Genomic DNA, 17,368 nt, shown 5'->3' on the forward strand with positions numbered 1-17,368 from the left:
TTGTCTAGACAGGAGATGTTGCTGGAGCAATAGGAAACTATTTCACAAGGTGTTGTGCAGAACCACACTTATAACAGTGATTAGGATGCACTGACAGACGCGAAGCCAGCAGAATCGGCCTGGGCCACGAGCCGGCTTCCCCCAGAGCAGAGGAGAGGCCTTTTGAAGCCCTTGTCTGAGAAAGAGATGCCAAATTAGGACCCTGGGGGCATGGAGCGGCTCACTGGTCTTGGATCCAAAGGAGCAAGACTGAGGTGATGGGGTAACGTCTGGAATGCCCTCCTCTCTAGTCCCTTCTCCTGCTATTCTAAGTCAACAGTGGGCAGCTCCCAGCCCTTGTTTTCACAGCATCTCTACAGACAGTATGAGGGGTGACCACATCCAGCAATTCCCAGCACAATGCAAATTTTTAGCAGCACGGAGAGATAAATGTGCAATGCCTACTCTTGCAAGGAGGCATTTCTTGGCCTGACCGTCCCCCTCAGGTTTTGTTGGCATGTCAATATGACAGCAATAATATTTTCTAGCAGAAAATCTTTTGGAGACATTTTTCATAGGAGTAATTGATTAGGTAAAATCATTCAGCCCTCTAAGATGAACGACTTTGGGAAAATTGCTTCATCGATAGAATACCACAAAGCACAAGATTTCAAGACCAAAAGGAAAAAAGAGCCAAAATTTTTCAGAGATTTAGGAACAAATTGAGAGTTTGGGATTAACATATACACACTCTGGTGGTGATTTAGTCACTAAGTCGTGTCCGACTTTTGTGACCCTATGGACTGGGGCCTCACAGGCTCCTCTGTCCATGGGATTCTCCAGGCAAGAATCCTGGAATGGGTTGCCATTTCCTCCTCCAGGGGATTTTCCTGACCCAGGGATCAAACTCAGGTCTACTGCATTGCAGGCAGATTCTCTACTGACTGAGCTATGAGGGAAGCCCTCATATACACACTACTATTTGTATATAAAATAGATAAGCAGTAAGGACCTACTATATAGCACAGGTCACTATAGTCAGCATTTTGTAAAAACCTATAAGGGAAAATCATCTGAAAAGAATATGTGTGTGTGTGTGTGTGTGTGAATATATATATATATATATATATATATATATATATATATGAATCACTTTGATATATACCTGAAACTAACACAACATTGAAAATCAGCTACACCTCATTAAAAAAAAAATCTGAAACATTTGTAAGTGAGGAAACTGAAATTTAGCAAGGGGAGACTTTTTTGATCAAGAAAGTAGATCAGGACCCAGATTCCTGAACCCTAAACCAGTGTCTTTCTCCCAAACTTATTATAGAAGCTCACATCCTTCAAGTGCTTATTACACACCACATATTTTTCTAAACATTTTATATGTCTTATCTCATTTAATCCTTAACATAGACTGAGATAGATGCTATTACCCTCACCAGTTTGCAAGTGAAGAAACTGAGGCACAGATTGTAGTGTGACTTGCTCTAGGCCACCCAGAACAGATTTGGCTACCAGGTAGCCTGACTCCAGAACCCGCTCTCTAAGCCCTCAGTTCAGTTCAGTCGCTCAGTCGTGTCCGATTCTTTGCAACCCCATGAATTGCAGCAGGCCAGGCCTCCCTGTCCATCACTAACTCCCGGACTTCACTCAAACTCATGTCCATCAAGTCGGTGATGCCATCCAGCCATCTTATCATCTGTCGTCCCCTTCTCCTCCTGTCCCCAATCCCTCCCAGCATCAGAGTCTTTTCCAATGAGTCAACTCTTCGCATGAGGTGGCCAAAGTACTAGAGTTTCAGCTTTAGCATCATTCCTTCCAAAGAACACCCAAGACTGATCTCCTTTAGAATGGACTGGATGGATCTTCTTGCAGTCCAAGGGACTCTAAACCCCAGGCTATCTAAACTCTTAACTCCTCATTACAAACTTCAGATAGGAATAAAGGTCATGACATGGAGGCCATTTATTCACAAAAATTACAGTGCATTTGATAGCCAGTAGGAATTACCTGCATGGCAAAGGATTTGAGATTAGAGGATCTCATGTTTCAGACCTCACCATGGGCTTCCCAGGTGGTGCTAGTGGTACAGAACCTGCCTGCCCATGCAGGAGATGTAAGAGATGTGGGTTCCACCCCTGGGTCAGGAAGATCCCCTCTAGAAGAGCATGGCAACTCACTCCAGTATTCCTTCATGGAGAATCCCATGGACAGAGGATTCTGGAGGGCTACAGTCCATAGGGTCCCACCAAGTTGAACATGACTGAAGCAGCTAAGCACACACACATACACACATCACATACCTACATGTTAACATACAAGTCACTTGACCACTCAGTTTCCTCATCATTATCTCTTATGGGCATATTTTTTTTAATGGGAGCATTGTTAAGTAAATGTGGATCTTTAGAACTCTTTTAGTAACAATTATTTTAATACTGTACAATTTACAAAACACTTTCACATCCACCATTTAAATCTATAGTGACCTATGAATTAAGACTGACATGGAGTTTTATAATTGACATCTTATAGATCGGAAATTGAGAGCCCAGGAATTAAAGTGAGTTGTCTAAATTCAGACAGTAAGAAAATTGGTGCTGTTAAGATTGGTCATGGTTTAACCTTATGGTTAATTTCATAGAAATGGAGTCTTCCTCTCCCTCCTCCACTTTTCTAACAGGTTACAGATACAAGGTTATGAAAATTAAATTTTACTTAAAATCTGGGAATGAACCCAATTATGATAGAAATAAGATGTAGTGTTCTCATCTCAGATAAGAGACAATAAGCTCTGCACTAGTACAAGAAGCTATGTACTAGCAACTGGTTAAGGCAGTTACCCTGTAAGATAAGCCAGGCCTTTTGCCATTTCCTGGTTTTCTGTCTGATGAATGCTCTAATCTAAAGAATATCTTCCTTCATCTCACACATAAATGATCTTTAGCCTCTAGTTATCTCTTCCCATTGCCCTCTCACTTCACATTAAGCCAAAGGCAAAACAGTGACTAAAACAAAACAACTCTGTTTTGTAAGCACCAGTATGAGGGATATGCTGGCACATGTTCTGCTAAGTTCCAAAAGACCTCTCCGTGGCTTAAGAGAAGAAGCTATATTAACAAGAGACACTGTCTTCACCCAGAGGAATAGACAAGAGGAAAGGAAAGGAGAGAGGATAAAAAATACAGAGGCAAGATCAAAGGGAGAGAACCAGGGGTGGAAAGAGAAGGCAGGGGATGGAAGGGGAGGGGGGGGATTGGGAGGCGGGGATAGAAAAAAAAAGGGATCAAACATTATTTATTAAAAGAAAGGCACACTGAACAGGAAGTTGGAAGAATTGATTTTGAAACCCAGCTCTAATATTAAATAGCTGCTGGTGCCTGAATCTCTGCTTACTTCTCCTGGTCTCACTTCTCTCATCTCTACAAGGTATTCAGTTTGTACGATTTATTCTTGGTGTTGAAGGTCAGATGGCACAGGGGAGGTAAGAGCTCTTGGTAAACAAACAATGTCAGTATTACCATCTACATCCTTCTCAGGGGATCTTCCCAACCCAGGGGTCAAATCTGGGTCTCTTGCATTGCAGGCAGATTCTTTACTATCTGAGTCACCAGGGAAGCCCACTAATGTTAAGTCATTTGCATTTTCTTATAACAAAACAATTTGCTCACTCTGTTCAGGCTTTCCTCTGGAACCAGTTTAAGATTATTTAGCAGCTGATTTTCTCTTGCCTCTTCCTCCTTTTCCTGCCAGCTACTGGCTGACCTCTGACTTAAATTAGTGACAATGTCCAGTCAAGAAGGGCCAACTGACTTGGAAATAAAAGTAACAATCAAATTAATCTACTTAGTTCCATTCTAACAAAAACTTGTATCTGGGGAAAAAAATCAGAACTTGTTAACACCTGATATCTCTGAGGCATATTGTATAGTACTTCCAAACCATCTCATCAGAACTCTGCAATAAAGCTATTAATGAAGCAAAGTGACAATATGAATGACTTTTTGATAGATGAGGAAACAAAGTTAACTGTTATAAAATCAGATCTGAAATCCAGCACTCTACCCCTAGTCCAGAACTCTACCATGGATGTTTGCTAAAAAACCGAGCAGAACTTTAAAAACTACCCCTTCATCACACTGTTTCTACCCCAGGGTCCCAGAGAAAGACCTTTAACTTTTAACAGCATGCCAGCTGCTGGCACAAGCTTTCTTACTCTAACCCCAGAATGAAAATCCGAATAAAAATCCAGAAATTAATTAAGAAGGCTGGAATTACACCAACTTTCTATAGTAATAATTGTATGCCTTATAGGAAATCAAATAAAACATGCCATAAAAAATGAAATTTGAGAAGACTAATGAAAGAAGGGAGGTAAAGGATGAGAAAATGTGAGAAGAGTATGAATATGTAGATTTCTTATGTTTCACAATGAAGATTTAGTATACACTGATGAAGATGGCATACCAAGTAGAAGCATACTTTTTCGTAAACATAATATAACTAATAATGGTAATTTTAAGCAACTTTAAAAATGAATGATAGATATTGAAATCACACAGAGTCTGTTCTTTTGTCACTGTGGAATTATGTTAGAAATCAATATAAAAAGATATCTTAAAATGACCATCAAATTCTTGCACCTGGTCTTATGAACTGGATATGTTTCAGTGTCTCCTAGTTTACAGTCTATGAGAACTTGAATAGAATTTTTATCCTACTGAGGTGTGAAAATTGTATAAATCTTAATTATATTGAATTGGTTCATAGTGTTTTCCAGGTCTACTATATCCTTTGACTTTTCTGTCTATTCATTCTATTAATTTTTGAGAGTTTGATAATGAAACTTCAACTAAAAATCTTAATTTTTCTACCTAAAAAAGTAATTGTAATCTATAGTGGAACTACATGTGCCTTGTTCTGTATTTTCCAGGTCTCTTGTAAATGTGTTAGCATATTTTCATAATTTAAAAAGCATTTGTAAAAAAAAATGATAGGGATGAGTTTATTATTGAGAAGCAAACAGATAATATTCAAAAAAGATAGAATTAAGAATGCTATGTTAGAGTCAGTAGTAGAAAAAAGTCACTTATAGTCACTAGTAGAAAAAAGCTATAAACTTTCTTGCTTAAAGAAAAATATACTCAATGGAAAGCAAAGGAAATACAGAAAATATGGTAATATATTTAGAAAAATACAATAATACAAAAATCAAGATGGCAGAACTAAGACTGTAATGGTCATATTAATATGTATAAATGGGTTAATCTTACAAATTAAAAGAAAAGACCCTCAGGTTGGATAACAAAGTAAAATTCAATTATATGTTGCATACAAGAACACATCAAAAAATTAACCCCAAAAATTTAAAGTAAAAATCAGGCAGAAATATATGAAGAAAATTCAAACAAAATGGTCATAAGCTTTACTACACTCAGCAGACAAGATCAAAAACAAGGAAAACATTAAAAGAAATAAATTTTATAATGAAAAGATTGTAATCTAAAATAAGGATTCAACATCTATAAATGGTCCTACATCAAACAAGACAACACAAACATTCATAATATAAAAACACAAAAAACAAAAAAGAAGAATTGTAATTAAGGAAAATTTAATTCCTCTCAGTCTATGACAAATCAAGTGGCCAAAAAAATTGACTAATAAATAATAGGCAAAGACAGACAAAACACAAATAGTATAATGATAATGGATATATAGGAGCAATTTATCAAATTCTACACAAAAAAAAGCAGAGACTGCACAGTCAAGTATTTATGAAATGTTGATATAAATTAAGTATTGAAATGTAAAAATATTTAGTAAATCCCAAAGAGGAGAAATAATAGAAAAGACATTTTCTAAACAGTGTAATAAAACTGGGAATTTATAGCATAACTCAAGGGAGTAGGCACATGATAGTCAAACTTCTGAAAGTTAAAGATCAAGGAAACATTTGAAAGCATTTAGAGAATATATAGAGCAATAGCAGTTCAAATAATTGTGGACTTCTCTTCAGAAATTATGGAGGCCAGAAAACAGTGGAACATCTTAAGAATGTTGAAAGAAAAAAAATGTCAAGTTGGAATCCTCTAACTAAAGAAAATACTCCTTAAGAATAAAGGCTAAATAAAGATTCTCCCCACCCCTCAAAAAACAAGAATTTTTTTTCATAGTAAATTACATTACAAAGAAATGCTAAAAAGTAATTTTTCCTGTATAAGTAAAATGACATCAAAGAGAAACTGAATCTTCTGGAACAAATAAAGAGCATAAGAACTGAAAACATGCATAAATAGAAAAGATAATTTTGTTTTCTAATTTCTTTGAAATACATATGATTTCTTAAAGCAAAATTTATAGTATTATCCTTTTGGGTTTGAAATTCAATAAAAGTAATAGCATGAGAACTGCAACATAAAAGGCAATGAGGAGGGGATGAAGAAATAAAAAATAGAAGAGGGAGACTGAAAACAAGTTAAAGTAGCCTTAACTTCAATCATATCAAAATTCCATAAAATGTGAAGGGACTAAACACTCCAACTAAAAGGCAGAGACTATCACAACAGATTAAAAGTATGACCCAATTTTGTGATCTCAAAAAGAAAAGCATTCTAAATATGAAGAGAGAAAGAAAATAAATGAAAAAATATATACTAAGCAAAAGTAAGTATAAAATGATAGTGTCAGTAATAATAAGAGATATAGAGTACTAGAGAGAATATTGTCAGAGATAGAAAATAACATTTCATAATTAAAACAGGCTCAATTCATCAAAAAGACATACCAATCATGAATGTGCATTAAGCTAACATGGACTCTTAAAATGCATGAAGCAAAAAAAAAAAAATTTAAAGATACAAGAGAAAATCCCACAATAAGAGCAGATTTTTAACACTCTTCTTTCAGTTCAGTTCAGGTGCTCAGTTGTGTCCAACCCAGTGCGACCCTATGGACCATAGCACTCCAGGCCTACCTGTCCATCACTATATCCTGGAGTTTACCCAAACTCATGTTCATTGAGTTGGTGATGCCATCCAACCATCTCATCCTCTGTCATCCCCTTCTCCTCCTGCACTCAATCTTTCCCAACATCAGGATCTTCTCAAATGACTCAACTCTTCACATCAGGTAGCCAAAGAATTGGAGTTTCAGCTTCAACATCAGTCTTTCCAATGAACACTCAGGACTGATCTCCTATAGGATGGACTGGTTGGATCTCCTTGCAGTCCAAGGGACTCTCAAGAGTCTTCTCCAACACCACAGTTCAAAAGCATCAATTCTTCAGTGCTCAGCTTTCTTTATAGTCCAACTCTCACATCCATACATGACTCCTGGGAAAACCATAGCCTTGACTAGACAGACCTTTGTTGGCAAAATAATGTCTCTGCTTTCTAATATGCTGTCTAGGTGGGTCATAGTTTTTCTTCCAAAGAGTAAGCATCTTTTAATTTCATGGCTGCAGTCACCATCTGCAGTGATTTTGGAGCCCAGAAAAATAAAGTCTGACACTGTTTTCACTGTTTCCCCATCTATTTGCCATGAAATGATGGGGCCAGATGCCATGATCTTCATTTTCTGAATGTTGAGCTTTAAGCCAACTTTTTCACTCTCCTCTTTCATTTTCATCATGAAGCTCTTTAGTCCTTCTTTGCTTTCTGCTATAAGGGTGGTGTCATCTGCATATCTGAGGTTATCGATATTTCTCCCAGCAATCTTGATTCCAGCTTGTGCTTCATCCAGCCCAGCATTTCTCATGATGTACTCTGCATATAAGTTAAATAAGCAGGGTAACAATATACAGCCTTGATGTACTCCTTTCCGTATTTGGAAACAGTCTGTTGTTTCATGTCCAGTTCTAACTATTGCTTCCTGACCTTCATACAGATTTCTCAAGAGGCTGGTCAGGTGGTCTGGTATTCCCATCTCTTGAAGAATTTTCTGCAGTTTATTGTGATCCACATAGTCAAAGGCTTTGGCATAGTCAATGAAGCAGAGATAGAAGTTTTTCTAGAACTCTCTTGCTTTTTTGATGATCCAGCAGATGTTGGCAATTTGATCTCTGGTTCCTCTGCCTTTTCTAAAACCAGCTTGAACATCTGGAAGTTCAGGGTCCACATATTGCTAAAGCCTGGCTTGGAGAATTTTGAGCATTTCTTTACTAGCATGTGAGATGAGTGCAATTGTGCGGTAGTTTGAGCATTCTTTGGCATTGCCTTTCTTTGGGACTGGAATGAAAACTGTCCTTTTCCAGTCCTGTGGCCACTGCTGAGTTTTCCAAATTTGCTGGCATATTGAGTGCAGCACTTTCACAGCATCATCTGTTAGGATTTAAATAGCTCTACTGGAATTCCATCACCTCCACTAGCTTTGTTGGTAGTGATGCTTCCTAAGGTCCACTTGACTTTGCATTCTAGGATGTCTGGCTCTAGGTGAGTGGTCACACCATCATGATTATCTGGGTCATGAATATCTTTTTTGTACAGTTATTCTGTGTATTCTTGCTACCTCTTCTTAATATCTTCTACCTCTGCTAGGTCCATACCATTTCTGACCTTTATTGAGCCCATCTTTGCATGAAATGTTCCCTTGGTATCTCTAATTTTCTTGAAGATGTCTCTAGTCTTTCCCATTCTACTGTTTTCCTCTATTTCTTTGCATTGATCACTGAGGTAGGCTTTCTTATCTCTCTTTGCTATTGTTTGGAACTCTGCATTCAAATGGGTATATCTTTCCTTTTCTCCTTTTCTTTTCGCTTCTCTTCTTTTCACAGCTATTTCTAAGGCCTCCTCAGACAACCATTTTGCTTTTTTGCATTTCTTTTCTAAGGGGATGGTCTTGATCCCTGTCTCGTGCACAATGTCATGACCTTCCGTCTATAGTTCATCAGGCACTCTATCTATCAGATCTAGTCTCTTAAATCTATTTCTCACATCCACTGTATAATCATAAGGAATTTGATTTAGGTCATACTTGAATGGTCTAGTCGTTCTCCCTACTTTCTTCAATTTAAGTCTGAATTTGGCAATAACACATTACAGTGCATTTAAAAGAATTAAAGTCAAAGACACTATGTTCTCTAAATTAAAATTCAATAATATTAAAATATTAAGAAATCTCAAAATATTTGGAAATTTGTCAATATGACTTCTAAAGTATCTTTGTGTCAAAGGAGAAATCACAAGAAAAATTATAAAATATTTCTAAGTGAATGATAGTATAAGCACAACATAGCCAAATCTGTGAGATGTAGTAAAAGCACCTATTAGAAGGAAATTTATTAATTTAATTGATGCTTTTGAACTGTGGTGTTGGAGAAGACTCTTGAGAGTCCCTTGGACTTCAAGGAGATCCAATCAGTCTGATTTCTTAAAGGAGATCAGTCCTGGGTGTTCATTGGAAGGACTGATGTTGAGGCTGAAATTCCAATACTCTGGCCACCTGATGCGAAGAGCTGACTCACTTGAAAAGACCCTGATGCCGAGAAAGATTGAGGGCAGGAGGAGAAGCGGACGACAGAGGATGAGATGAGATGGTTGGATGGCATCACCGACTCAATGGACATGGGTTTGGGTAGACTCCGGGAGTTGGTGATGGACAGGGAGGCATGGCGTGCTGCGGTTCATGGGGTTGCAAAGAGTCGGACACAACTGAGCAACTACACTGAACTAAACTGAACTGAAATGCTCACATTATAAAAGAAGAAAAGCCTAAAATAAATGTTTTGGGTTTCAAATTAAAAAGTTAAAAAATAAAGTAAACCAAAAGTAAGAAAAAAGAAAAAAGTAGAGGAAAAAATAAAACAGTAAAAATCAATGAGAAATCAAGCAATCATGATAATTGGCAAAGTGAAAAGCATATTCTTATTAAAAGCAACAAAATCAATAGATTCATTCACAGAAAGAAAACAGAGACTGCAGATCACTGATAACAGGCAAGAAGACACTAAAGGGATAATAATGGAATAGTAACAACTTTTAGCCTTTAAATGAAACACCTTAAACAATAAATTCCTGGAAAAATACAATTTATCAAAATTACCATAGAAGGAAAAATAGGAGTAACTCAGTATTTATAAAACAAAGTAATTTAGTATCTAAAACTGTCCCACAAAGAAATCTCAGGCCAGGAAAACTTCCCTTGTAAATTTCAACAAACATTCAGGGAAGAGATAACACCACTTATATATAAAGTCTTTTAGAAAATAGAAGAGAAGGGAACACTTTCCAGCTTCTTTTATGGGACCAGCATAATCTAAATACTTGGCAAAGACATCTAAAAGAATGAAAATAATAGACTAATATCCTCATGAACATAGACACAAAACTCCTTAATAAAATATTAGCAAACTGAATTCAACAACATATAGAAAGGATAGTACACTATAACTAAATGTGTTTATCTTAAGACTGAATAGCTGATTTAATATTTGAAAATCCTACTAACAACAGAATTTTTAAAAATTAAGTAAGCTCATGGAGAAATAAATATGTGTGAATAAACAAATTCTTTAAAAATGAAGATTAATAAGATGGGAATAACTCTAGCAGATATTAAAATGGTAATAAAGTGCTTTAATAATTAAAAAGCATTTTGCCCTCTAATAAAGAAATAAGTGAAATGGATAACTCAGAATAAACACAAATATACATGGTAAAATACAATATTTATTGATAAAGGGGAGAATTGAATAAACGATGTTGAGATATCTAGTCTGCCATCTGGATAAAGAAATAAAGTTGATGGTTTATCTTTTTCCTTACTTAAGATAAATTCCAGATGAAACATAAATTTAAGTATTTTTAAAAATAAAATTCCTTGGTGGTCCAGTAGCTAAGACTCCATGTTCTCAATACAGGGAGCCCAGGTCTGAACCCTAGTCGTGGAAGTAGATCCTATACGCCACAACTAAAGATCTCACACACCGCAGTGAAGACCGAAGATCCCGCACGCCTCAACTAAAGACCCAGCGCAGTCAAATAAATAAACAAATAAATATTTTCAAAAAATTTATAAAAACAATAGAAGAAAACTTGGAAATATATTTTGTAATTTCAGTGGTGGAGAAAACCTTTCTCAAAAAAGACATAAACTTAGAAACTTGGAAGAATGATACGTTTAACAACCTAAAACTCAAATGCAGTAAATACAGCATTAGAAAGTTAAAAGAAATATGATAAATGGGAAAAAATATTTGCAATAATATATGGCAGAAATAGGACCAAGTTCCTTCATATATTAAGATCTCTTATAAATCAATTTAAAAAGATCAATGTTTCAATAGAAAAAAAAAATTGTAGTATGGCCAAAAATAGGCAGTTCACAGAAATATAGATAAAACTATTTTCTAACATAAGAGAAACATCTTCAACTTCCTTCAAATTCTAGTGATGGAAATTAAAATAAAAATATTTTTCTTCATCTCACTGGCTAAGAAAGAGTTTCATAAAACACAATCTTGTTGAGGGTACATGAGAAAGGATTCATACTTATGGGAGCATAACCAGCTGTCACCTGTTTAGAAGGCAATTCACCAGCATCTATCATGAAAATTCACAGGACTTTTGTCCTAATATTTCCACTTGTGGAAATTTACATTACAAATATATTTGCATATTTATGCAAATCCTGTTGTTGTTGCTGTCATCAGACTCTTTGAGATCACACAGACTGTAGCCCACCAGGCTCCTTTGTCCATGGGATTTTCCGAGCAAGAATACTGGAGTGGGATGCCATTTTCTTCTTCAGGAGATCTTCCCAACCCAGGGATTGAACCTTAGTTTCCTGCATTGGCAGGCAGGTTCTTTACCACTGAGGCACTAGGGAAGCCCATAGCTTTGCTTGTAGTAGAAAAGATTAAATGCCCATTAATACAGGGCTAGATAAATAGATTGGACTTGAAATTGAATATTTTGTAATATTAAAAAGACTGAAGTTAATCTTTCCATGATTATATAATAATGTCTCCAAAGTATATCTTCGGGTAAAATAGCTTGAAACAAAGTATTTTATGGTATATGTACCCATTGTAAAATAATTTGTGATAAATATTTGCATTGATAAATATTATAAATATACAAAAACATACATATATGCATGAAAGACAATTTTATCCTTGTATATTTATAGACTATTTCTCAAAGGGGAAGAAAAAAACATGAAACTGTTGATTCTCTCCTATGGAGATAATTCTGGAAAACTTAAGGTTTGGGATAGGAGAGAGATGCTGACAGTAACTAATTTTTATGACGTTTAAATATATGTTTACAATATGCATACGATATTGAAAAATCCACCAGTTCAAAAAGTTAGTGAACTGAATCAATTGTTTCTAGCGTCCATGAAAAGAAGAAATAAAAAATAGGACTGATATGATATGATTTATGAAAAGAAAACCAATCACTTGATCAATCTATGCTTTTTTTCAGTATTTTAGATTTTTCAGTTCTTACTACATACTAAGCCCAATAACCAGGTACTTAAAGAACAACAATGACAATAATCAAAGATACCTGCCCTCAAAGAGCTTACAGTTCAGAGGAAGATGGCTATCCTCTGGCTAAGACTTAAAATGTCGAAGAAATTCAGTTCCTTCTGAGCCCATCTCAAGAATTTACTCAGCTCAGCAATCCTCTGCCATAAACCTCATCAGATCTCCTGGTAACTGTCAGTATCTCCAAGAGAGCTGGTGTCCCCTCCACTAAATCTCTAAAGAGATTTCTTTCAAGAAGTGCTATTAGCTCTCATGGGTTCTGTCCATTACACTTTAGAGAATAATTTAATTTCCTAGAGGCATTTCACCTTTTCCCACCTTCATTTCTTTGACTTCTCTCTTCCTTCTGCTTGACATATTCTTAAGCTTTTGTTCTTCTGTGACTGACTCCTACCCCAAGTCAAATACCGCAAGTGCTTCTCCAGGAAAGCTTTTCTCATCTCTGTCATATGAACTAGGTTAGTAACATTTCTTCCATGTCCCTGCAGCTCTTTCCACTTTACATTCAACCATTCACTTGTCAGGTACTCATAGTAAAGTACTATGAAAGTTGTGAAATGTTAAAATTGTATCCAGATGTATGAACATCTGACATAGAGTAGGAACTCAGGATTGTTTGATAAATTCAACTACAGCTTCCCTGTTCTCCCCTGGCTTCTCCCAGGTTACAGTACTGAACTGAACTTTGTGATTGTTTTCCCTGCATGCCCCACCCCCACTGCACCACTTTCCCAAGTCTAAAACATCACACTCACTTGTCCAGTGACATCGTAGGGAAGGAAAACTTGCCCAGGCAGATGCGATAGATAGCACTCAGGGGAATCCATTGAAACTGCACACAGCAGAGCATGATGAAGTCATATTTGCAAATTAAGAGAGTCTTGTCTGTGATCAGCAAAATCCTCTCCTTCTCATTGTTCCAGTGGTCTATCCTGTGAAAATCACCACAGAGAAGAAAAGTCAATGGCATAATCTTTCCAAATAAATCATCTTCACTGAAACATCTCTACTAACAGAAAAAATGATGAGGTTTATCACCTTGGAAGAAAGAGGAGTTGAAGAAAGTCATCCTCTGTCTCTCTCATTCTGGCCCCATGACCAAGGAAGGAGGGAGGTAGAGGATCACAGGAAAATGTTATATGCCCACAGAGCTCAGAGATGATTATCCTTGACAGGTTCCATCAGGGGAATAGCAAGATTGTATCACATTGGCAGTCAACTGATTCATGCTCCTCCACATCTTCCCAGTTCTCTAGAAAACCTTCATGGAGCCCATCTTTCTCAAAGGACATGAAAAATACCTCTTAATTTCAACTCAATCTGAACGACTAAGCATTGGTTTATGCTAATCTTCAAAGGTCAAATTGCTGAATGAAGATAAAATGGAGACTTGAATTTAGGTTCACTGACTCCCACCCAAGCTATTCCATCATGCTGAGCTCATTTTATCATTTTCCTGTGGTGGAAATACAGTGAAATGAGTGAAAATGATTCTTATGAGCCAAAGACAAAGCAGACACTAGGTATGTGTTTACTGAGTTGACTTGTTTCAGATTTCAGAGTCTTTCAGGGTATGCAATGAAATATTCTGAGACTTAAGAATCTATTCAACAGAGAGAACAGTAAAGAGTGAAAGCAATGACTTATTTTTAAAAAGTGAGCATGATCTGAAATTCCTCTCACCCACAGCATTTGCTCTCTTTCTGCTACAGCCTTTGTATATAGCACTGCATGACCTGTATTATAACTTTTTCAGTGCATATTTTATCTTCCTAAGAAACTGGAAAGGATGACTGGGCTTCCTTGGTGGCTCAGATGTTAAAGAATCTGCCTGAAATGCAAGAGACCCAGGTTCAATCCCTACATGGGGAAGGTCCCCTGGAGAATGGAATTCCTACTCACTCCAGTATTTTTGCTTGGAGAGTTCCACAGACAGAGAAGCCTGACAGGCTACAGGTCATGAGGTCGCAAAGAGTCAGACACAACTGAGCGACTGACACTTTCATTTTACTTTCAAGAGACTGAAAAGAATGATTTGTGATTGATTCATATATAAATTCCCACTACAAATCATCAATTTAATGTAAAGACTAAGACTTGTCACCCTGTTTCCATCCATTCTCACACAAAACCTCAGTGCTGTTCTTAAAATACAAAAGGAGTGATGTTACTTCCCTGTTGACTTTATTAAATGGCACCCTTTCAATTTTAGGTTCGAATCCTATGGTCTGGCGTCTGCCCAGCACCACCTTATAGCAGGCTGAGAAAACTCGATGTCCAAGTCATGTTTTGAATGCCTCATTCAAAGATTTCTTAAACTTCTGTGTAAACTTGTATCCCCATTACATTTTTTCAAAGCATTCTGATCCATTTTCGTTTTCAGCTCTTACCATCATTTGTAAGAAGGAATGATATAGAAGAGGTTTAGTAACTGATACCATGTGAACCTGGACAAGTCAGAACAGACACCGAAGTACAGAGATTAGGGCAATTCCAGTGATTATGGTCTAAGAATCATCCCTATGTATGTGTGTGTGTGCACGCACGCATACACACACACACTCCATGAGGGCAGAGACTGTACAGGGCTATTTACTCTGTTCCTGTCAAATAGTCTTCAGTAAGTAAGTGTCTGTTGTGATAACTGACTGCCAATCGTAAGTCTTTTGGAGGCCTTTGGGTTGGCTGAGTCGGGGGTGAAAACATCCAGCCCTACTAATGACAACCCTTATAAGATTGGACATTGAGCCTGTCTGTAGCTCACATTTCTTGTCTGTGAGATGGAGACAGTACCAGTACTGATCTCATAAGTTTGGGGAGAGGATTCAGGGGCAAACTTCTCAATCAGTGGTTTATAAAGGAGCTGTTGCTATTTTTGGCAGGGAGACGGCAACCCACTGCAGCATTCTTGCCTGGGGAATTTCATGGACAGAGGAGCCTGGCAGGCTACAGTCCACGGGGTCACAAAGAGTCAGACATGCCTGAGCGACTTACACACGTAAGTGACTAGGTGACCTTGAGTAACCCAGTATATGCCCTTCCTCAATATAGTTCAAAGGCAGGCAAGACAAAGTTAGGAGTTAAATCAATGGGGGGAGGAACAGAAGGATATATGAAGAGAAAAGGGGAGGTGAAGGAGGAAGAAATATTGAGAAACAGACATAGAAAGAAAGAACCATGAGGCTGTGGCCTTGTTATATTCTGGCCATTATGCACATACGAGTGTTAGCTTTGCATCTCCCCACCACCCTTGGAAGAAGGTCACACCTTCTAGCTGAAGTCATTCAGCTAGAATATGGAGGTAGAGTTAGTGATACAGAGTCAAGAGATCCGGTTTAAATCTTGGTCCTATGGCTTCCATCCACTCCAACAATGTCGCAAGACTCTACTTCACCAAGAGAAGAGAGAAGTCTCGGTAATCTGTTTAACACTCTGTCTTAGACAGAAAAAGATGAGGACTCTGAAATGTTTTATCAGCTATCTACATAATTTTCTCTAAATAGATTGTATCTACTTAGCAGCAAGTTATAAGCTGTGCCTAATAAACCAAGCTTGTTTTTAGTCTAAAATATCCTCAGATTTTGGTTGAAGGTTTTACTGAAAATGTCAGCACTCCATAATGAGATTTATTTTAAAAGGTAAAGGATGGATTCAGGGGAAAAAAAAAAAAGAGAGTTCTTTTTAGGAACACAGAGTGCTCTGCTGTGACACAGACTCTGCATAATTTTCATGTTGGGAAAGTCGGAATCCAAGTAAACACACAGGCTTATAAATAGTTTGGGGCCACCATCTCTAGCTTCTGGGTGGTATATTTATTTATTTAGACTTCAATCACACCTTTTCTTCCCAAAGAACTCTTGGAGAAAACACTGAAATTTATATTCCTAGTATTAATGTAATTTAAGTTTGGTGGTGATGTTCAAAACAAATATAGGAGTAAGAATATCAATAATGATTCTGTGCAATTCATGGAGGATCACAAAGCCCTTGAATATCAATGCTTTTGTTTAATCTTCCCAACAATCCTTTGGACTAGATGCTATTAGCTTCATTTTAAAGATAAAAAAACTAAGGTCCAGAGATCATTACAATAAATGACTTGCCCAGTGCTTTACACAGAGCAAACAGTAGTTCAAGGACCTGAAATAAGTATGGAGACAGCAAATCCAGGCATAGTGTTAGCTTTCTCCCTGGGACCACGAACACTCAAATAAAGGACTTTTCAGCGTGGTGTACAAGTGTGGTAAAAGCCACCTCTGGAAGAAGCTGATGTGATGGTCTATACCCATCCTGGAATCATTATCTCTGTGAAACAGCATCCTTGACCATCCCCTCCAAACCTTGACTTCTTCCAGCGTTCTCTATCTTAGGGGGAAATCCTCCTTAAAGACTCCAAGACTTCGGAGTCTTTTTTTCTCTCATTTCTTCACCTCACATGCTAAGTCCTAAACATTCTACTCCTCAAATACCTCTCAAAACCACTCACTTCTCTCCATCCTGACTTTCAACATTCTAATCCACTCTTCCCACATCTCCTGCCTGGACAACTGCAGTTACCTTCTCAGTGGGCTTGGGCTATTAGCCACCTGGACGTGGTTTATCTACATGTTTTAGTTCCTTCGCAGCCTCATCATGATACTGCAATGAGGCAGACCATTTTAAAACAAATTTGGTCTTTACCTCCAAAGATCTAACTCTAACTCTGGCTTCAAATACTTCAATATCTCTCCATGGTTCTTAGGAGAAATGACCAAAAAAAAAAAAAAAAAAATCACCTAGTCTGAGGTTCTGCAGTTGGACCTTACCTATTTCTTCAATGTCATTTCAGGCCAAGTCTCTGCACCCCTTTCTCCGGGATCTTTTTTCAGTTTCCAGGACTCGCCA

The 17,368-nt window shown here is 37.3% G+C and overlaps 1 protein-coding gene across 2 annotated transcripts in view; it reads right to left on the reverse strand.

The window, feature by feature from the left end:
- The window catches only part of TPRG1 (tumor protein p63 regulated 1), a 217,222-nt gene that overhangs the window by 80,041 nt on the left and 119,813 nt on the right, over nucleotides 1-17,368 (reverse strand). For both annotated transcript variants that reach the window (XM_070376834.1, XM_070376901.1), the window contains exon 5: nucleotides 13,240-13,416. In XM_070376834.1, the coding sequence (XP_070232935.1) occupies nucleotides 13,240-13,416 (177 nt within the window). The remainder of the gene's footprint in view (nucleotides 1-13,239; nucleotides 13,417-17,368) is intronic.

This window comes from Bos mutus, chromosome 1 (genome assembly GCF_027580195.1).
Source record: "Bos mutus isolate GX-2022 chromosome 1, NWIPB_WYAK_1.1, whole genome shotgun sequence".
Lineage (NCBI taxonomy): Eukaryota > Metazoa > Chordata > Mammalia > Artiodactyla > Bovidae > Bos > Bos mutus.